This window comes from Manis javanica, chromosome 8 (assembly GCF_040802235.1).
Source record: "Manis javanica isolate MJ-LG chromosome 8, MJ_LKY, whole genome shotgun sequence".
Lineage (NCBI taxonomy): Eukaryota > Metazoa > Chordata > Mammalia > Pholidota > Manidae > Manis > Manis javanica.
Window position 1 is genome coordinate 31,535,393 of NC_133163.1, and position 23,082 is coordinate 31,558,474.

General features: G+C 42.7%; 1 protein-coding gene and 1 long non-coding RNA gene across 7 annotated transcripts in view; one reads left to right on the forward strand and one right to left on the reverse strand.

The window, feature by feature from the left end:
- Positions 1-232: 232 nt before the first annotated feature.
- Positions 233-23,082, forward strand: part of LOC140850727 (uncharacterized) — a 69,584-nt gene continuing 46,734 nt past the window's right edge. For 2 of the 3 annotated variants that reach the window (XR_012133776.1, XR_012133775.1), the window contains exons 1-3: positions 233-344; positions 2,315-2,558; positions 2,645-2,790. This is a non-coding gene — a long non-coding RNA (uncharacterized lncRNA). The remainder of the gene's footprint in view (positions 345-2,314; positions 2,559-2,644; positions 2,791-23,082) is intronic. The other variant, XR_012133777.1, reaches the window with a different exon arrangement.
- Positions 15,848-23,082, reverse strand: part of SLC39A9 (solute carrier family 39 member 9) — a 70,158-nt gene continuing 62,923 nt past the window's right edge. For 3 of the 4 annotated variants that reach the window (XM_037001314.2, XM_037001271.2, XM_073242217.1), the window contains 3 exons: positions 22,020-22,105; positions 21,376-21,510; positions 15,848-19,834 (listed from right to left, as the gene is read on the reverse strand). In XM_037001314.2, coding sequence (XP_036857209.2) covers positions 19,604-19,834; positions 21,376-21,510; positions 22,020-22,105 — 452 coding nt within the window. In that variant the 3' untranslated portion in view covers positions 15,848-19,603. The remainder of the gene's footprint in view (positions 19,835-21,375; positions 21,511-22,019; positions 22,106-23,082) is intronic. The other variant, XR_012133774.1, reaches the window with a different exon arrangement.

A 23,082-nucleotide genomic window follows, 5' to 3' on the forward strand; every position in this document is an offset into this window, starting at 1 on the left:
GCCGGCCGGGACCTGCTACTAAAGCTCGCGCGGTCGGGAGCGCGGCGCGGAGGGTGGGGGGCGCGCAATCTGCGCCTGGGGCTCCGGTTTGGGGCGGGCCGGCAGGAACTCCGCGGGGAGGGCGGCTCAGCCTCCAGCCAGCAGCATCTCCCCCGACTCCCCGCGACAGCCCCAATTCTGGGGGCCCCGATTGGCTAGGCGGGGCAGGTGAGCTAGCAGGCCGGCCGCGAGCGCCAATCAGTGCGGGCGCCGGCTGGAGGGCCGGGCTGCGTGCGTCCGGAAGGTCCCGGCGGGTCGCCCGGCCCGGGATGCGGCCACAGCACTTCCCCACGGCTACCGCTCGCGTACGTCTCAGCCCTGGGTTCCCTCTCGCGGGCTGGGCCCACACCGACACTGGGAACACATCTGCTTTGTGATGGGCTTGCAGTCACTCCTGCAGATGCCTACTCGCTTCTGGGGTTGGGGAGAGCAAGGTGTCACACAACCGGGCTGGGAATCCCAGCTCAGTGCTGATATAGCTCCGTGAGGCCGCGGTGAGACTTGCTTTTCCAACTGGAAAGCGGAGATGCCTGTACCTCCGAGGGCGGGCGGGTAGCTAGGTGGGTGCCCGGAGCGCCCACCCGGAGAGGAGGCCCGGTTAGGGCTGGCGGCCGCTCCCCCCGCCCTCCCCGCCCTTCAGGTGGGTTTCGCTTTACACCGCCGCCGCCTGTCCGGCTCAGATTTCTTTTCCCAGAACTTGGCTCTGCGTCGGCATTTGGCACTCAGTGCCAGTCTCTAGCGGCCCTTTTAGTGTGTGCGCGTGATTTATCTGCACGCCTGGCCGGTGCTCCCTGGAGCTCGACGCTCCACCCACTTCCGCTCTTCTCGGCGTCGGCTCTGGGTGACCCGCTCCCTTTCAGGCGGAGGCGGAGGTCTCTCCGGCCCCTAGGGACCGCGGGTGGGAAGGCAGTGTTCGCACCGCCGCCTGCCGGCTCCGCTCCAAAGGCCGGGACGTGAGTGTGCGCAGCAGGAGGCGGCCGGCCAGAGCAGGCGGCGGTCACCCTTTCCCCGGCTGAGGAGCTGCCGGGCACTGCGCAGTCAGGATTCATCTGCGCCCTGGGGAAAGCCGCGCCCCCAGCTCAGGGTCTCCGAGTCCTCGTATGTCGAATAAAGAAGTCAGATTAGAACAAGTTTTCAAATGGGTAGCCTGAGAGCCACATCCGTTTATTCGTAAATATGCTTTATTAACTTGCCCGAGTAAAAATTGAGGTATAATTAATATGTGGTAAAATGCACAGATCTTAACTACTTACTAGACAAACTTTATTTGATGAATTTTACACCAAGTAACCACCACTCAAAGCAAGAAATCAAGATGCAAAACATTTCCATCACCCCAAAAAGTTCCCTCATGTTCCTGACTAGTCAACTCCCACTCCCCAGCCCCCTCCCAGGCAACTACTTTCTGACTCCTATCAGCATTTGGACACCTTTTTAGAATTTTTGTGCCTTAAACGACATTCTCCACAGATCCACATTCCTCACTGTCCTTTGTTCAGCCTGCTGTGCTCATTTATTACCGGTCTGACTTCTCCTTGAAGGCATTTGAGTTTGTGAGCCTCACTGGATGCTCCCCAAAGCCTCCCCAGGCCTAATTTTTTATGAGTCTAGTTAAGAAGTAGCCTCCCAGAGGGCTCCCACACCCTGGCACCCTATCCCTAGCCATTTCTGGGGTCCCCAAACCCTGGCAGCATCTCCTGTGCTCACTGTCCAGAAAGCCCATCTTATTCCTTTGTGCCCCTCATGGTTCACGAGCCCCTGCAGAACATCTCAGGCCCAGCCTTAACCCAGGGCCCAGAGCCTGGTCCACTGGGTGGGAGGAGACTAGACTAGGAAGATGCTGAGAGCCCATGGACAGAGTGCAAAATGGGTATTTCACACATTTTGGGGCTATTTTTGACACATGTTCTCATGCATGGAAAATTAGGAGTCCTGCTTTTCACATATGGAAGATAGGAAACTTGTGTTAGAAGCCTGTGTGGAGTTCGCTGGTCAGGGGCAGCAGGACAGGACTTGGACAAAGCATGCACAGGCATCAGTTTCTCAAAGGAAGTTGGGACTACAGGTATCTGACCTGCTCATTCAAGGGTCAGCTGTGGCCACAGGATTGCCTCCCCAGAGCAGCAGGCACCATTAGTGCTGTCAGCAGCAGTTCCTCATAAGGTTGCTTCTACAGCAGCGTTTTGGGGTAACATTCCTGGAAGCTTTGCTCAGGCCTGGATGTCTAGCCCTGCCAAGATCCTTTTAATAAATTAATTCCTTTCTACTTAATCAGGTCAGTACCAGCTTTGGCTGCGCACCATGAGGGCCTAGTGAAGAGCTGTGGAGCCACTGGTGGGAGAAAGGCAGGATAACTGGCACCAATCTTCAGGAAGCCCTTTCCAAGGAGCAGGGCTGAATGAGCCCAGATGGTTCCTGGGAAAGATTTGGTGGAAAGTTTCTTCAGTGGCGAAAAGAGACCAATTTTTGCCCATTCCCTCTGCAATGCGGGACATGTGAACAGACCTTGGCTATGGCAGGTAAGGCTGGGTGGAAAGACCTGAGGCAAATGGCCTGAGTTTGATGGACCACTAGATACTTAAGTGGCTTCTGCTTCTCTCAACAGTCCTGATAATGCCATGTCAGCTGTGGGAGAAGCCATTTCTGCTTCCATTGTGTTCTCTGCTCTGGCTGGTGGGAGTGCTGAATGCCTGGCAGATAGCTCTTTGGATGACAAAACAAGCTGGGTGCCAGTCCAGTGCCCCAGACCAGGTGTGTGCCAGTGCTGCCCAAACTTATCAGACACTAAGTCAGACCAGTCAGTGGCGGAAATGCAGGGTCCTGAGTGTCCTACATGCACTGACACAGACCTGATGTTCTAAATACCTTATTTACATCTTATCTATTCCATTTGATTTTTGAAACAGCCCCAATAAGGTACATATTATTTTTAGTTTTCCAGGTGAGAAAAATGAAGTTCTAAAAGGTTTTCTACCTAAGGTCACTCAGCTAGTAATATCCTGGAACATGAAAGGCCCTCACATATGAGTTGAACAAGGGAAAGTGACAGGATCAAGATACTTGATTCAGTCCGAATCCAAAGCTCATACCAGCTACCCTGTAGCACACTGCCATATGAAATATGGTCCAAGAAAATGCTAGACTTCCCTTTCAGGTCTAGTAGTTTTCCCTTTTTTCCTAGTAATTTCTCTCAAGTGCCAACTCACCTAGGGCTCAAAGTTCCTGCAGAACTGAAGACAAAATTCTACTTGAAGTAAAAATTCCAGCCTAGCAGCTATACCCAGAGATAGATGCCAAATAATGAGTATACATTTTCTTTTTCTTATAGTTTTATTTATTTTTCTCAGCTTTATTGAGGTATGATTGACAAATACTAATTGTAAATATTTAGGTCATAGAACATTTTTTTAAAAGGCATGCAACATGATTTAATATATGTATACCTTATGAAATGCTGACCATAGTCAAGTTAAGTAACATATCCATCATCTCACATAAGTTACCATTTTTTTACATATGATGAGAACACTTAAGTCTACTCTGTTGGCAAATTTCAAGTATATAGTACTGTATTAACTATAGTCACCATGCTGTACATTAGATGTCCAGAACATATTCATTGTATAACTGAAAGTTTGTACCCTTTGACCATCTCCCTATTTTCCCTAGCCCCAGTCCCTGAAAACCATTCTACTCTCTGGTTCCATGAAATTGACTCTTTAAGATTCCATTTATAAGTGAGAGCGTGACAGTATTTGTCTTTCTGTGTCTGGCTGATTTCACTTAGCACAATGTACTCCAGTTTCATCCAGGTCACTGCAAATAGCAGGATTTCTTTTTTATGGTTGAATAATATTACAGTATATATATATGTGTGTGTGTGTGTGTATATACAGTATATATATATGTGTGTGTGTATATATATATATATGAATAATATTACAGTATATATATTTTATACATATATATATACACACCCACACACCATTTGGTATGTGTGTACATATATATATATATATGTACGCACACACACATGCCATATAATATATATATATAAATTTTTTTCTTTATCCATTCATCAGTCAACAGACACTTAAATTTTTTCCACATCTTGGCTACTGTGAATAAGGCAGCAATGAAAGCGTATCTATCTTTTCAAAGTGCTGATTTCATTTCCTTTGGATATCTATACAAAAATAGATTACTGGGTTATATGGTAGTTCTGTTTCTAATTTTTTAAGGAGCCTTTCTGTTTTTTTCCATAATGGCTGCACCAGTTTGCATTCCCACCAACAGTCTACAAGTGTTCCCTTACTCCACATCCTCACCAACACTTATTTATTGTCATTTTGAGAATAGCCATCCTAACAGGTGTGAAATGATATCTCATTGTAGTTTTTATTTGCATTTCCCTGATTAGTATGCTGAGTACCTTTTCATGTACCTGTTAGTCATTTGCATGTCTTCTTTGGAAATATGTCTGTTCAGGTCTTTGCCTGTTTTCTAATCACATTTTTTTTTTCTATTGAGTTACATGAGTTACTTACATGTTTTGGATATTAACCCTTATCAGATATATGTTTTGCAAAAGAAAAGGCACTCATTCCATAGGTTGCTTTTTCATTTTGATTGTTTGCTTTCAAACAAAAGAACATACATTTTCATCATATTGCTTTTACCCATAGTATGCAGGTTCATGTGACAGTCACCATTGTTCCATGAAACAGGTGTTAGCATGGCCATTGTATATGACTAGGCCACAGTAAGGAAATGTGTGAGTATTGACTGGACCCAGCTCTCTGATCTTACCCTTCAGCCAGAGTGAGCCAGAGTCTTCCTTAACCCACTCCAGTCAGCAGTGGGCAGGAAGACATTCTCAGACAAGGTCTCCCTGCAACCTGGACAAAAGTGGCTTTTCCCATAGTGCCACCTCCTCAGCTCCCAACCCTCTCTTGTCCCTGACCCCACCCTCAGGCAGGCAGGCCATGCTGGTGCCAAGTGATGGACCCAGATCTAGATTCTCCCAGCTACCCCCACACCCATGTCAGTCTGATGGCTGGAATCAGTGCCGATATCCCTCCAGGGCCAGAAGAGACAGAAAGATCTGGGCTCCAGGCCAGACCCTGCTGCAGCATCAAATCTCTTCCACTGAACATCTTTCACTCTTCCAACCCTAATTTCATCATTCAGGCTCCTAGCCTGGATTCCACAGGTTATGGCTTTCAATTCAGCTGAAACTACACCTGCCTCGTGGTTCCTGTGGACCTTTGCCCATGCTTCCATTCTAGCACGTGTCGGTCTGCCTTGTTCGGAGCTTTTCTCTGCATGTTTATGTCTCTTCTGGGCTATCAGCTCCTTGAGGACACAGTTGAGGGCATGTAGCAGGCGCTGAATAAATGCTTACTCAATTGTTTTCACTTGACCCTGTTCAGGTTTCCTGTTTGTTTGCCAACCAAATGGAGACCGACCTCTCAGGCTTTCAGCTTTCTCTCATCGATAGAACAGAATCTGTTGAGTGGTTGAGAATGTATGTGAAAGCAGTCTTTAGGTGGCAGACTTGTCACCTGCTTTTAGTGTTAAGATGGGTTTAAGTCCAGGCTCTGCCATTAGTTGTGTGAACTGAGGACAATTACCCAACTTCTCTAGGCCTCTGGTTCTCTCAGCCCCACCCACCTCCACTCCCAACTTGCTTCTTGTGTTGGGGAGGAATTCGGTAGGGAAGTCTGAGTATGAGGTGAGGAAGAAATGAAGAGAGAGTATCAGGGAATGGCAGCTGCCTTGCAGGCAACAGAGAGTAAGGAAGAACAGAGTGATAAGGAAAGTTCATTGAACTGCTTCTCAGTTCCCCTGCTAACTCCATAAGCCAGTGTCACCTGGTGTACAGTGTCTGCTTGAATCTGCATGGCAGGGGAACTGAGTCCCTACCACCCCAGGATATGGGGGAGCCACAGAGCACGGGATGGAATGAGATTATGTTCTGAGAACTTCCCAAAGAAAGGAGATTTTGAGGCAGGCTACTGCAGCTGCAGTTTCATCCAGGTACACCAGGCAACAGGAACTTGCAGCACCCAAATCTGAACTTTCTGCAGCTCCTCCCTACTTATCATGAGTAAAAGGGAGACTGAGTAAAGACTTAGCAATAGAATGAAATAGCAAAAAAACGAAGACACTTACCACTGAAAAAGTGCAGAGACAAAACACAATTAGGTTGAGCAGTGAGAAAGTGTTATTTAAAGGTAAGCACTTAGAGAAAAAGTGCAGGTGTCCTCAAAGAGGAAGCATGCTAAATGGCCGGGGTCTCTGTCTTTTAAGCATTTTTCAGGAATGTGACAAAGGGTCAGGGGGTGTAGACTTGTCAAGTCATCTCATGCTTATCTCTGGTGAGAGGCACTATGTCTCCTCTCCTCTATTAGCGGTCCTCCAGCTAATTCTGCAAAATAAACAACGCATGGAATTTATTGATCCGGTTCATCACCTAAAGACTGCTTTCACATACATTCTCAACCACCCAACAGATTCTGTTCTATCGAAGAGAGAAAGCTGAAGCCCTGAGAGGTCAGTCTCTATTTGGTTGGCACACCCCAGGATAGTGACTTCTCTCCAGGAATATATATCAATTAAGACTGTTTACCTTGCTTTAAGGTGGGTTGAATTACTGTCTGTTTACTAAAGAATACATTAGGAATCTTCTTAACTCCCTGGTTTTTAAAATGGAATCTTAGACTTAAGATGGAATCCCTCCTGTTTTTACTATACTGTTTTTATCTGGGCTTTTTTTTGAAAATTATAATGCTTGTCTCCTGCCCTTATTACAAAATTACTTGATGGGGGGCTGCAAGAGGAGGAAAAAACAGTAGTATATAGGTTAGGTGGGTAAAATTGCAGTATTTCCAGAATTTCTTACCTGGCCTTAGTGTATCTCCATATCGATAGGTGTTTCCAAGGGATGGAGAGAAGTAGCCATCTCCATATCAATAGGTAATCACAAGGGCGAGTGAGAGCATATCTGGACCAGAGAGGTTGGGTGAGGACCCTTCTTCTGCAGCTGGGTCACGAGAGACACAGGAGAACAGAAGTGGACGACTGCTTGTAAGAAATAAATGGGTTTCTCCCACTTTATTTCTCCCTTTGACCTATTTTGGTTTCAAAGGTATTTTGCCCCAGGATTTTCCCTCCTGAGATACAGTTAAGTTAAAGAATAAGATGGGCCTGTTAGCAGGCTAAAGTAAATCTTACAATGGCATGGTCTAATTGACACACTGAAGACATGGGCTGCGCTCAGTTATTTTTCCTTATCTGGGGAATATCCAGACATTCCAAGTTGCATCCAGCCTTTGGAGCTTCAACTGATTAACTCACTATCACTGTGAGTCTTTTCTGGCCCTCTAGTTTTATCTGGTTAACTCTTTGAGTCCCTTCTAGTGGGCTTTTATGGGTAAAATTGTAGTATTTCCAGAAAGTCTCTCCAGGCTTTAGTACATCTGCATATCAACAGACGCTGAAGGGTGGAGAGAAGTATGGCTTTAAGACATATGCATCATTCCTCAGGGGTGGAGAGTCATCTCCATATCAATGGGTAATTAAGTAGGCAACTGAGGGCATGTCTGAACGTGAGAGGTTACAGGAAGGGGCTAGCTTGCTTGCTAGCTTGCTTCTTCCGGAGCAGAGAGAGATGTCCCAGGACTGCAGTTTGTAAGCAATAAGCGGATTTTAAACTTTGTTTCTCCCTTTGACTGATTTTGGTTTTCAGAGGTATTTTGCCCTGGGATTTCCTCTCCCCAGACTTACAGCTTTACTGGCCTTATTCTCCCTTTACCCGGTCATATCTATTTTTCTGCCTAACACTTGTAGTCCTCTTCCGTATGGACTAAGCAATTGCCTTTTCAAATGACCCTCCCCACCTACAGCAGGATCCCCCAAGGAATGCTGGCTTACTCCCCTCATTCATGATCTTTTCAAGGTCCTAAAGCTGATCATGGAGTCTCCTATTTAAAACTCCTGGCTGGCTCTCCACTCCTTTGAGTCTAGCTCCCAACTCCTGACCCCTGACTATAACACATGCCTCAATCTGGTCCCAACCTATTGTCTGGGCTCCCCACACCCTCTCTTTACCCACCACTCTCAGCCTATCACACTAGTTTTGATATTCTGAGAAATCACCATGCTTTTATCTTTTCACTTGCTATTCTCTCAGTCTAGAATACTTTTCTTCTCATCTCTCCAAAATCCTACTTAAAAGATTCAGCTCAAGTGACTCTTCTTTTGTGCAGCCTTTTCTGATGCCACACCCTCCTACCTTCCTGAGAATTAAAACATTGATCTCTTTTTATTGAATTGTATTCCACTTTGTATGTCCTAAAGCCAGGGGTGGGTCTTAGGATTCTTAACCTGCCAGCAGGACTACCTGGGAGGGAGGGAAGTGGGGTAGAGGACTAATAGGGTTGAGGAGCCAAAGGAGAGCATGTGTGGGCACAGACCAACTGCCCTAACTCTGGCAGTCCTGCTTTTAAGATGGAGACTGGGAGTTTGCTGCACTATAGTACATGGTTCTCATCAGCAGGGTCAGCCTCATCAGCTAGGCTTCAACAATTGCTCATCCCAAGGCTGCCAGTAGAAGTGTTTCTGGGGGTCACGCAAGGATCTTGCTGCCCTGCCAGGCTGCCAGCCGCTTTACAGCACTAGCACAGTCTTTTAGCATCGAAGGGCATGGCTGTGGGCAGCACACTGCTCAGAAACACTGAAGGTATTCTATGCTCTCCCTTGTGGATGATGTGTGGATTAAATGTATACATTAATTTGGCTTCTAAGAACAGTGTTTCAGTGTTCAGTGTGCCAATAAAACTATAGCCATTTGTAACTCCAGGGGGGAAAACAAGTTCCCAGCCCAGGGCAAATTACCTTTGAAGCAAAAATCAGTCAAAGGGAGAAATAAAATAAACCCATTTATTGCTTACAAGCAGTCATCCACTTCTGCTTGCCTCTGTCTCTCATGACCTGGCTGCCGAAAGGGACCCCCCAAACCTCTCTGGTCTAGATACACCCTTGCTCCCCCCAACCTTGTAATCACCTATTGATATGGAGATGGACTACTTCTTTCCACCCTTTGGAAACACCTGTTGATAAGGACTAAGGCCAGGCAAGAGATTCTGGAAATACTGTACTTTTACCCACACTATTGTTACAATTTCACACATTCTCCCAGAACATATGAGGGAGAGCCGGGGTGCTGGTTTCTCATCTAGAACAGAATTAGCAACTCATCCAACTAGGTGCCAGGTGCTGGGGTACCAGTGTTGGTTCCTTCTTTACTCAATGAAAAGACCTTGGCCAAGTTACTTTGAAACCCTTGTGGCTTCACGTATCAAAAAGGGGTTCTCTCAGTAACATGCTTTCCTTGGTTCGATAGCATGTTCTTTTGTGGTTTCTCAAACTACTGAGCAGGACAAAAGAGGGAAAAGAAGAGAATGTAACTTAGGTTCTATTCACATGCCTGCCCTGCCTCCTACTGCCACCCTCTGCCCTCCGCCCAGGGGGAGACCCAGTTCACAGAGGGTCTGGAGGTTTGGAAGGAAAGAAGAAGTGGGGAGTGGAGGCTTTGGTGAGACAGTGATAACAGAGCTCTGAGCACACAGAAGATAATGGGTGAGGACACTCCTGTCCCAGAGCATGTCCCCTTAAATAAATCAAAGAGCAGTATTGTGGAGGAAGAACCAAAGGGTAGAAGGAAGACTGGGCACCTTCCCAGGCAGGGTCTGGTCCTCTTGTCAGTCCTCCCACCCGGTTTGCTAACTCCCAAGCAGCCCTCACATCCAAGAGATAAGATGGAACTACATGTAAGGCCAGCAGATGGTTCTGCCAGGGGTCAGGACAGCTGTAGGTGGGAGGGAGGGGGAGAAAAGCATGAATTAGAAAAAAAGTGCCCCTCAGAGCAGACCGATTCATTTAGCAACATATATTTACTAAGAACCTAGTTCCCTGGAGCTTATATTTTAGCAGGAAAGAGGGACAAGGTAAAGAGATACATTATAAACCAAATAAAGCTGTGATAGTGCTACAGAAAAATAAACAGAAAAAGTTAAGCACTGGGTTGGGGTGAGGCATATTACAATTTTTTAACTTATTTTTTATTAAGGTATCATTGATATACACTCTTATGAAGATTTGACATGAAAAACACTGGTTACTACATTCACCCATATGATCAAATCCCCACATTATCCCATTGAAGTCACTGTTCATCAGTGTAGTTGGATTCCCGAGAGTCACTACTTGTCATCTCTGTGCTATACTGTCTTCCCCCTGACCCTTCTACATTATCTGTGCTAATCATAATGCCCCTTAATCCCCTTCTCTCTCCTTCCCCCACCTCCTCCCTTTGGTAACAGTTAGCCCCTTCTTGGAGTCTGTGAGTCTGCTGCTGTTTTGTTCCTTCAGTTTTTCATTGTTGTTATACTCCACAAAAGATTGAATACATGTGGTACTTGCCTTTCTCTGCCTGGCTTATACCCTCTAGCTCTGTCCATGTTCTTGCAAATGGTAGGATTTGTTTTCTTCTCATGGCTGAATAGTATTTCATTGAGTATATGTACCATCTCTTTATCCATTCATCTACTGATGGACACTTACGTTGCTTCCATATCTTAGCTATTGTAAATAGTGCTGCAATAAACATAGGGGTGCATGTCTTTTTGAATCTGAGAACTTGTTTTCTTTGGGTAAATTCCTAGGAGTGGAATTCCCGGGTCAAATGGTATTTCTATTTTTATGTTTTTGAGGAACCTCCATATTGCTTTCCACAATGGTTGAACTAATTTACAATCCCACCAGCAGTGCAAGAGGGTTCCCCTTTCTCCGCATCCTTGCCAGCATTTGTTGTTGCCTATCTTTTGGATGTTGGCCATCCTAATCGGTATGAGGTGATATCTCATTGTGGTTTTCATTTGCACTTCCCTGATAATTAGCGATGTGGAGCATCTTTTCATGTGCCTGTTGGCCATCTGAATTTCTTCTTTGGAGAGTTGTCTGTTCATATCCTCCACCCATTTTTTAATAGGGTTATTTGCTTTGTGGGTGTTGAAGTGTGTGAGTTCTTTATATATTTTGGATGTTAACCCCTTGTTGGATCTGTCATTTATGAATATATTCTCCCATACTGTAGGATACCTTTTTGTTCTACTGATGGTGTCCTTTGCTGTACAGCTTTTTAGTTTGATGTAATCCCATTTGTTCATTTTTGCTTTTGTTTCCCTTACCTGAGAAGATGTGTTCAGAAAAAAGTTGTTCATGTTTATATTCAAGAGATTTTTGCCTGTTTTCTTCTAAGAATTTTATGGTTTCATGACTTACATTTAGTTCTTTGATCCATTTTGAGTTTACTTTTGTGTATGGAGTTAGACAGTAATGCAGTTTCATTCTCTTAGATGTAGCTGTCCAGTTTTGCCAATGCCAGTTGTTGAAGAGGCTGTCATTTCCCCATTGTATATCCATGGCTCCTTTATCATATATTAATTGACCATGTATGCTTCGGTTTTTATCTGGGCTCTCTATTCTGTTCCATTGATCTATGGGTCTGCTCTTGTGCCAATACCAAATTGTCTTGATCACTGTGGCTTTGTAGTAGAGCTTGAAGTTGGGAAGTGAGATCCCCCTGCTTAATTCTTCTTTCTCAGGATTGCTTTGGCTATTTGGGGTCTTTTGTGGTTCCATGACTTTTGGAACTATTTGCTGTAGTTCATTGAAGAATGCCATTGGTATTTTGATAGGGATTGCGTTGAATCTGTAGATTGCTTTAGGCAAATGTCCATTTTGACTATATTAACTCTTCCTGTCCATGAGCATGAGATGCATTTCCATTTATTGGTATCTTCTTTCATTTCTCTCATGAGTGTCTTGTAGTTTTCAGGGTATAGGTCTTTCACTTCCTTGGTTATGTTTATTCCTAGGTATTTCATTCTTTTTAATGCAATTGTGAATAGAGCTGTTTTCTTGATTTCTCTTCCTGCTAGTTCATTATTAGTACATAGGAATGCCATAGATTTCTGTGTGTTGATTTTGTATCCTGCAACTTTGCTGAATTCAGATACTAGTTCTAGTAGTTTTGGGGTGGATTCTTTAGGGTTTTCTATGTACAATATCATGTCATATGGAAACAGTGACAGTTTAACTTCTTCCTTACCAATTTGGATGCCTTTTATTTCTTTGTGTTGTCTAATTGCCATGGCTAGGGCCTCCAGAACTATGTTTAATAAAAGTGGGGAAAGTGGGCATCCTTGTCTTATTCCCAATCTTAAAGGAAAGGCTTTCAGCTTCTCACTGGTAAGTATGAGGTTGGCTGTGGGTTTGTCATATATGGCCTTTATTATGTTGAGGTACTTGCCCTCTATACCCATTTTGTTGAGTTTTTATCATGTATGGATGTTGAATTTTTTCGAATGCTTTTTCAGCATCTATGGAGATGATCATGTGTTTTTTGTCCTTTTTGTTGATGTGGTGTATGATGTTGATGGATTTTTGAATATTGTACCATCCTTGCATCCCTGGAATAAATCCTATTTGATCATGATGGATATTTTTTATGTATTTTTGTATTCAGTTTGCTAATATTTTGTTGAGTACTTTTTGCATATATGTTCATCAGGGCTATTGGTCTGTAATTTCTTTTTTGTGGTGTGTTTGTCTAGTTTTGGTAGTAGAATGATTCTGGCCTCATAGAATGAGTTTGGAAGTATTCCCTTCTCTTCTACCTTTTGGGAACCTTTAAGGAGAATGGGTTTTAGGCCTTCACTAAGTGTTTGATTAAAATTCAGTGGTGAAGCCATCTGGTCCAGAGGTTTTGTTCTTAGGTAGTTCTTTGTTAACCAATTCAATTTCATTGCTGGTACTTTGGGGGTAGTTGATTTGATTTTGCATCTGCCTAGTAATTAAGTGGTCTACTTTCTTTACTGTGGTTTTATTTTCTCTGGTGATAGCTATTTAGCCTTAGGAACACTTCCATCTATAGCAGTTCCTCCAAAATACACTGTAGAGGTGGTTCGTGGGATGTAAATTCTCTCAGGAAATTGTTTAATCCCTCCTTCAAATTTAAATGATAAACTTGCTGGGTAGAGTATTCTTGGCTCAAGGCCTTTCTGCTTCATTGCATTAAATATATCATATCACTTCCTTCTGGCCTCTAGTGTGATGAGAAGTGTGATGATAGCCTGATGGGTTTTCCTTTGTATCTGATCTTTTTTTCTCTCTGGTTGTTTTTAATACTTTATCTTTATCCTTCATCTTTGCCATTTTAATTATCATATGCCTTGGTGTTGTTTTCTTTGGATCCCTTATGTTGGGGGAATCTGTGCCCCTCCGTGGCCTGGGAGACTATCTCCTTCCCTAGATTGGGGAAGTTTCCAGCAATTACCTCCTCAAAAACACTTTCTATCCCTTTTTCTCTCTACTCTTTTTCTGGTACTCCTATAATGCGAATATTGTTTTGTTTGGATTGGTCACACAGTTCTCTCAATATTGTTTCATTCCTAGAGATCCTTTTTTCTCTCTGTGCCTCAGCTTCTTTGTATTCCTGTTCTCTAATTTCTATTTCATTTCTGTCTACTTCATCTAAGCTGCTTTTAAATCTCTCCATTGTATGTTTCATTTCAGATACTGTATTCTTCAACATTTGTATCTCATTCCTGAATTCTACCCTGAGTTCTTGAATATTTTTCTGTAGCTCTGTAAGCATGTTTATGATTTTTATTTTTTAATCTGTTTCAGGAAGATTGATGAGTTCAATTTCACTTGGCCCTCTTTCTGATGTTTGTGGGATTTTGGTTTTATCCAGGTTCCTTTGATGTTTCATATTTGTAGGTGGTGCCGTATAGTGCTGAGCTCTACTCTCTGGAGCTGCTCAGTTCCTGGAGTGATGGTGGGGGTTGCAGGTAAGCGGCGCTGGTGCCTGTCCAGAGGAAAGAGCCCTTTCCTGCTTCCCAGCCTCAGTGTCTGTCTCCACTGCCAGGGCCAGTGGGACAAGCACACAGGTAGAAGCTTCTGTGCTTTGCACTTGTAGCTGCCATAGGTGGGGCCACCCTCTGGCTGGCTGGCATGCACAGTGGCGGGGGCAGCCGGTTTGCTAGCTAGTGCCAGCCCGGGAGGAAGGTGCAGCAGGCTATGTATTGCCATGGGGGGGTCTCATAGTGGTATAGTCAGCCAAGAGAATGGAGAGCTTGAAGCTGCTGAAAGTTCCCAACCTGCAGGGCAGAGTGCACCTGGACAATTTTGTCCATCTGTCCTCTCCTGAGTAGCAAGCTCTGTGCAATCCATGTCCCTTTAGCAACCCTCTCACTGTTAGAAGTCTCTCAGACTGCCCACCTTTTTTTTGTCCTAGAGCAGCCAGATGTGGATCCCTATTTTCCACAAGTGGCTGGAATCTCAGTCTCTACAAGTATTCCACCTGCCTTAGCTTTCCAACCCCACTAATCTCCAGAGCACCATGTAATGTAGGTTAATGCACCCAGAGCAGATCTCCAGGGCTGGGTGTTCAGCAGTCCTAGGCCTCTATCCCCTCTCCGCTCTGTCTCTCTTCCTTCCACCGGTGAGCTGGGGTTGGGGAAGGGCTTGGGTCCCTCCAGATCACGGCTTTGGTATTTTACCCTTTTCCTTGAGGTCTGTTGGTTTCCCCAGGTGTAGACAATCTGCTGTAGCCTTCTTTACTGTTGCTCTTTCAGGATTTGATGTATTTGCTATATTTTCATATTATATGTGGTTTTTGGAGGAGATTTCTGTCTCACCTCTCAAGCTGCCATCTATAATCCTCTCCCAGATTACAATTTTAAATAGGTGGTCACAGGAGGCCTAATTGAAGGAGACTTTGGATCCAGACCAGAAGGAGGTGTAGGAGCTGGGGTGGGGGAAGGGCAATCTAGACATAGGGACAAGACACAGGGTTGCATATATCTGACAGTATAAAAAGTACACTGTAGATGCAACTCTAGCTTATAAGAATTAGAAACAAAACTAAACAATACAGATTGCTAGTTATTATTTTGGTTAACCCTCTATATACGTTGTGATGTCAGGGTGGCAAGATGAAAGGGCTGTTCCATAATACTGGCTTCCTAAGATTTCAAAGTCCATTGCTCAAGGCAAAGGAGGGATGAATCCCCCCACTGGAAGGCTTCTGTAAGAGATGGCAGGAATCACAACTACAGGTCCTTTGGTTTTCTTTTTTATGAGGAGGGGTTTCAGGAAATACAACTAGCTATAGCACATGTGATACATACAGGAAACAATCACAAAGTGGACCACTAATAAATAATAAAATCTAATGACTAAACATACAAACTATACATTTAAGTGATACATTGCTGTATATAACACTTATCTGTGAGTAAGTTAACAATGAGCTCCAGTACTAAAGTCCACAAAAGGAAAAAACATTTTATCAAATTTACAAATTGTACTTCTATTAAAACTCTATTTCCAGGGTCAGATGTTCACAGCTGTATATACTCCTATAGCAACTCTGACCTTTGAAATGAACCCAAGGTTACTGGAATCTGTTGCCTGCTTCTCTTTTCTGGGAGTAGATAGCTACCTTCACAAATAACATTTGCTAACAATAGCAAAGCAAATATAATAATAAATAAATATTTGGGGCAGATGGTGTATCAAGTCCTTCCCTAGAGAATGTGCATACAGTGCGTACACCTTTCCTCTGCCCTTCAGAGCTTTTCATTACCTTTCCTGATGTTCAAATGGAGGTTAAGTCTGGTCATCAAACAGGAAAACAAACTGCTGAGAGGATAAGTAAGGAGCCACTCACATAAGGTATGCACTAATAAAAATTTAATATCAGAAAACAAGTCAGAAAACAGCCAAAAAAAAAAAAAATTTAACCATTCACAATTAAAGTGGAAGGAGACAAAATTATAAGGCAAGGCAGCCATCCATGGAATGATTTCATGTTTACAAAGGATCCAGAAAAAGGGACATTTAAAATCACTATTCCACCTACTGAACCAGGGGGAACTGCAGTGTTATTCCATGAGACTTACAATTTGCTAGAAGATGCTGTCAAAAAAAAGATCAAAGCCAATCTCCTTGTGTTAGGCTGAGCATATCTACAGAATTCCTAATGGTCGTCTAGTCCTTTCCTGCAAGTCACAAATTTCCCTCAGGTCTCCTAAGGTGAATCTCAATGTCTCAGGTGCAAAGGGCGCTACATCAATAGTTTTAATTTCACAGCATCTCCAACAGTGCTCTTTGGGTGATGTGGACCCATTCTGCATTGAGCTTAAATTTTCTAATGCAAGGAAGGTTCTCCTGCAGAACACCTACAAAGGGTTCTCACCTTGCACTGCAGCAGTTTCGATGAATCTGGTCATTGCCCTCAGTCTCCCAAGGAGGCCTAGAGTCCCCATAGGCAGGAACATTCTCTGGGGGCTTGTGCTGTTGACATACAGCTCCTGTGTTCAGTACCTAGCTACCATGTGTCTGAGGGGCTTAATAAACTCTGATGCTGGTGTGTCCTAGTTCTAATTCTTGAAAAACAGGAAAAAACAGGCAGCGACACTTGGAAGTAGGCCAGTAAAGAACACAATTACATTTTCTCCTTTCTACAAAGAACTGACCAGTCAAAATGACCACCTCTCTCTTTTTTTCTGATTCAAAATAAGAAACAGGGTTGACTCAGCTGTTTTGAGCAGGGAAATGAAAAGCTGATGAGGGGAAGAGAACATGTAGCCTCTGTAGGTGGTATCATTTCCAACCCTCTACACTCCAGTGCAGAACCTTTACCTAAAGAAAACTGGCAAGAGCATGCACAGGAAAGCAACCAGACCTGGAATATCACTGCTTCGGGGAAATGGCAATACACTGGAGAACAAGTGAGGGGAATGGATGAACAGTATTTTTCAACTTAATTTGCCATTTGAGAGCACCCAGAATCTGAAATCTATCCCCATCAATGAAAGGGAATCAAATTGCAATTAAGGTTAACTTTGGTTATGAAAAAGGATGGACCATGCTTTTTGTCATCAACTGCATCTCTTTGGTGGCCAATAAGTCCACCTGTAATCATGGCAGCAATTTAAGTATTGCTAATGTTTTCAAATGTGTGAGAGCATTAAGGCATCCACATTTAAGGAAGCTGTTTTAAATAAAGGAAAATGGAACTGAAATGTGCCAATAAGTGACCACTGATGTGGCCTCTCATGGGACACTGCCCACCACAAGCAAGTTCTTCCCCAAGTGAAGACACCCTCTGCCATGCTGCTCGGTTCCCAGCTGTCTGAGGATGCATTTGAGCCCTTTAAAGTTAGTATGGCTATTTCTGCCTGCTGACCAGGAGACAAGTGAGTAGTTTCTGAGGCAGCAGCTTTAAGATCTGGGTAAGCCCATAGCTTGAGAGCTGACAGGTCCTGAAAGGTTTGCCTGTTAATGTGAGATCCAGAGAGGAAGGCAAATTTGGAAGTTAGATGGTGCAATCCTTGCCAGAGTTCAAGGCCAACCCAGGAGGATATTCTAGACTATTCTAGCCAAACTTAAACGGTGATAGCAAGGCACTGCTGAAAGAGGCTTTGGCCAGAAGAACAAACTTCTCATCATTGCACACAACAATATGAAAGAAAGTGCTACTATCCAGATCAAACCAGACACTAAATGTGCTATTTATTAAACAAAGTAAATTTCCAGGGAGAATCAAGGCAACCATGTCATTCTGAAGGACCAGATGAAACCCCATGACTCTTATAAATCAGTTATCAGGAAAGTCACTCAGACTTTCCATACTATGCCTTCTATTGGTTTTAATATCATACATGCAATGTATGCCAGCCACTATACAAAAATCATACCCTATTTATGCTACTTTGGTTTACAGCCAGCAGAGGTCTCGCAAGTTCTATTTCCACAGCTGCTGACCCAGTGACAAATCTAGGAAGGAAATAAAGAAATCACAGGCCTGCTTTATTAACGTGTCATATAATGCTTTACCAACTTCTAACTCCACTGACCTAAAGAAAATAGTCTTGGTTCCCTCTTTATGTAATGTCTTTTGAAATGGTACAGAAAATCAAAATAACAACACAGTACTGTACACTTATCTGAAAACACAAAGTTTATGGGGATTTTGGCAAATATGGAAAAAAATCATCCTAATTTGTTAAATGCTTTTACTGTATCTCAATTAAGTTACCAGAATATGAATGATTGTGTCCTCTCACATATGAGGAAGTGATATTTTAAGGGCTTAACAAAGCTACATTTGACACAAAGATAACTTCATTGAAGGGAGTAAAGAATGGAGACAATATTTTCTTCATCATCACAGTTCAAGAAGTGGTTGTCCTGATGAGAACTCAATTCACACAAATACTAACATCGCCACCAGCAGGAAGCAGCAAATTGTATGGAGGAGGGGCTAGAGGGAAAAGTTAGGAGAAAAGCATGGAAAAGATGAATAGACAAAAGACATGATTTCAATAAGCTTTAAATCAACAGGCAAACACTTCCCATTTATGATACATTTTGACTTTCTTCACTGCTATTGGTGCTTAAGTGATGCTGACCTAGCCCTCCCCAAGGGGCACCAAGTATTTTTGCCAGAGGGACTGCTGGTCTGCTAAGATAAATACTTAAAAAGAAAAAAAGGATAACATAGGTTTTGGTAATCTTACTTTTAACAAGATTACTACAAAGATGTAGCTATCCAAATTCACTTACAATTTAACACCCCTTCATTCCCAAAGATGCTTTGGTATCTGACTGTTCGTTCCGGAAGGAAAACCTAGGCCTGAACCTACTAAAACTAGGCTCCTCTCTAAGAAGGGGTTGGAGGCAGGTATTCTGGCAAAGGAGAACTTGAAGAGAGATGCAGAAAACACTAGTCACCTCTTTGGAAGCTAGTCCACCTGTGTTGCTCCATTTGATGGAATGGCAGGCTCTCTTTAAAGGGGCTCGTGCAAGAGGAGGTGTCTAACTCTCTCCAGACATTCCCTTTTCAGTGGGTCTCTCTCTTGAGCATAAAGTCAGTTTTCAATGTGTCTGGCAGTCATCTTCCTGACTCTAGCTACAATTATCTTTAGCATCTCAGAGAGTGGGCATTATGACCTTCAATCAAGGCATGTGGCATAGATGCTAAAGCACCAGTCTTACATGGTGAAAACCATGTTAAAATCAATGGGTAAAGTGGCAGAGCCTCTAAAATAAGTAAGAGAAATAGCTTAATTACAGAACACTGTACTTTCATAATTACTGCTTCATTGTGAGTATGAAGTTCTCTACTTCTCCTTAAAACTAACTTCCTTCTTCCCTGAGAATAGGGTTAAGAGAAACATCAAAACTCAAAATGCCAAAGGCCCTTTAGAAGACCACACCCAGAATGTCTATATCCAATCTCAATGTGTTTTTTCTACTCTAAAACCTTTCCATTACTCCAGCTTTTCCTCACCTCCCTCCAGACTCTAGGCATACAGGTGGAGATGGGCAAGGGGAGACAAGAGACTGAGGAAGTGAGCAGCTGTCATGTTCCGGCCATTCTCACAGGGTGGCAAATAGCCAGGGGCTAAGGCTGGACCCTGAACATTTAATGCTGGTGTCCTACTGACAGGATGAGTGGGATGAGGCAACCCAGAACCAGGGCTGCCACTTCCAGACGGCTGAGGCCTCTCCCTCCAGTGGAGTCGGGTCTGTGACTGTGCCCCATTCCGCCCACCTCCGGGAGGACATGTACTGTGGCAACGTAAAGAAATGTCCCAGCAGAGAAAAGCATGGCCACTCCAGTGGCATTGACTTCTGAAAGGGCTTCTTTACTGCTCTGTGAATTTAGATAGAGAGAGAGTGTGAGTCAGGGTCAAGAAGTTCGAATAAAAATAACACTAAACATTCACAACTGGAACAATGTGGAACGCTGGGGACATCTTGGGATCTGAGCAACTTTATGTTATTTAAGGGGAGCTTCCAAATTAGGGTTTAAGACTATTGGTGATGTACACACTTAGAAATTTCAAGTCTGGTTAAACAGGGATGGCCTATATTATTCTTAAGATGGAATGCATATATTAGATTTCATACATTCATTCATTTATTCTATTAATATTTGGCAAACATCTCCTAGGCACCAGGCTCTAGGCCAGTACTTGAGATATAGTAATAATCAAGATGCAGTATTGGCCCCACAGAGTCTAGAAACACAAGCTCATGTTTACACAATTTAATTTAAACTTTTTCTATTAAACAAGTAAGACCTATGGGCTAAGACAATTAGTTAAAATTTTAAGAAAAGAGTATGCCATAAATGTCATGTGTAACTAACTCCATACTTCCAGAATTATCACACCTTCCTGCCAAAAGTTCTAAAAACTTAACACAGATGAAGTGATAAATAGGGTAATACTTAAAAAGGAACTACACAGTGCCTATTAACTGGAAAAAGACAAGGTTCTTCAGGTGAAAAGAAAGCGTTTTTCTTTAATTTTTTAACACTTCATTTGTTAACAAGCCAGGTCAACAAATTCCTGAATAACAGAAACTTAACGATTCTTTAACCACCTCCTTTCTCAGATGCTACTTTTAATATAAGTACTACTATATTAAATATGAATTGAACAACACTCAGAAGAACCAGTGGCCTGCAGAGAGCATGAGGGAAGGCAGTTCCCATGAGGTAGGCCTGAGTCAGTTTGTTCTAAGTTTTCTTCCCGTTGCCTCCCAGCTGACATTTAAGTAACATGGGGAGGGTTGCTGCCAAGAATTGTAGCCACAGAAGACAGAATTATAAGGCATGGAGGGTCCAACCTGAACAACTGGGAAGAATGCCCAGGGTCTGAGCTGACAAATGACACATGCCACTGCAGGTCTGAAGTGCTTTTCAGTGCCACGATAAAGAGCTGGATATTTAATATTCGGTGATCTGAGAGCAGGAAATAAAATAGTCTGAGTCCTAGCTGAATACAGACATCTCTGCTCCTGCCCAGCTCTTCTCAGAGCTGCTGCATGCTTGTCACTCATGTCTCATGTGCATACTTAAACAGTAAATGTACATTTTTCTGGCCTATTATGCATCCGTCAAATAAGCATGTCTGCTTAGATGTAAGTTATATTATTTTAAAGATCATATAATTGGAACTGATGAGGGAGAAGTTTTCAAATCAAATGGTAAGGATATGCTCTGAATTCATGAAGAGGACTGACTTAGGATTAAGACATTTTCCTTGTACAGGTTTTTACTTCTAATTTTTGTCTTTAGTTTGAAAGGGTAATTTAATTGAAAAGTTTAACATAAGAGGCCCTAAGTTCTAATAGATCAAAAAAGAATCAGACACTTGTCTAGATAAGCTAGGAATGAGTCAGACTTACCTTACTTAGTCCTAAGTATGTCACCATGGACATGACTGGTGCCGCAAGTGCAAAGACCAGTAAGTGCTTTCTGATCCGATTGCGTTCTAGGCCAGCGTGCATTAAGAAGGAAACCAGCCCAAACGCAGCCGGTGCCTGAAAAAAAATTATCCCTTATTATTACTCAACAAGTATATATTGTTTCTGCATGATGAAGTACATGTCATTTGACTGAATTCTCACACAAAAACCCAGGCATAGTAAATACCACGACTGAATGATGCCTTTAAGGAATTAATGTTCTAAACTGAGACTATATCCTATTTGTACGTGTGTGTGTGTGTTTTGGATAGTAGGAAAGAGAAAGAGTCAAGAAAAGAATATAAAGAAAAATATTTGTGGACAAAAATCACTATGAAATACAGAAGTCTGTAGAGAATTTAACAGTTTCTGTAATGACCATAAAAAAAAAAATGAACTCCTTCAATAAAAGTTTAAGAAAATAGTAACAAAAAACCAGCTATGTACAGATTTATTCAATTGTCTAACATGAAGGCAATAATGAAAATAAAGAATTTTCCCATTCCACAAAAATGTTAATGACCAAAGAGATTTTAATTATGAATATAATAACTATTAAATCTTAACAGCAAAAGTTTGCTTACCTTATGTAGCATTATTGCCACAAACACAATTAACTGGACACTAGTCTGTGAAGTAGAAGCTGCTGCTCCCAAAGCAACACCATCAGCTAAATTTGGAAAAAGTGAAACATAAAACACTATAAATAACAACTATAATAGTGTAGTGGTTTGGTATGTGGGCTTTAGAGTCAAGGAGAGCTGGACGTGACTCTGAGAGGGTTACCTAACCTTTCTGAACCTTCTCATCTCCAAAACGGATTCAATAAAGTATGTATTCTTAGGGTTTTCATGAGCGTTGAATGAGGTAACGTATGTAAAGAGCTTAGCACCTGGCCCAGAATATTCAGTATGTCAGTTATTATTTTCTTCCTGGAAAAAGTATGATGCTCAAAAATCCACTGATTAATGAAACTATAATAACAAAAATATCAAAGAATTGAATAAATATTGGTTGAATAAATGAATTTTTTTTAGAAAATCATGTTATACTAGAAAGGTCCAAGTAATATAATAGTGTGCCTCTCCTTTCCTATGCCTTTGTTACTCACAGAATCCTGCCCCTGGAACTAGTTTTGGGGTACAATTCTAAGGCATGCCTAATTACCAATGCTGAGACTTCTGCATCCTATAGCATACCTCTCTCAGCTGGCACTTTGGCTACATACTGGGCAATGGGTTGTTTGGCACAAAAGTGCCAGGCTCCTCCAGTTGAGATCCTAGGGCAGAGGTCAGCAAACTTTTTCTTAAAGGGCCAGATAAGAAATATTTTAGGCTTTGCCGACCATTTAGTTTCTTGCAATCACTCAATTCTGCCATTATTGTGCAAAAGAAGCCATAGGTAATATGTAAAGTGGGCATGGATGTGTTTTAATAAAACTTCATGGTTGTTGAAATTTGAATTTCATGTAATATTCATCTGCAACGAAATTAAAAAATATAAAAACCATTCTTAGCTTGCAAACCCCTGATACTGAGTATGCAGGGGTTTGTACTTGTGTTTGAGGACTTCATTGAACCACCCTTTCCCTGAAGGCCAGTAGAAAGCAGTCTCCTGTGAATAGTCCCTGTGATGTAAACACTAAGT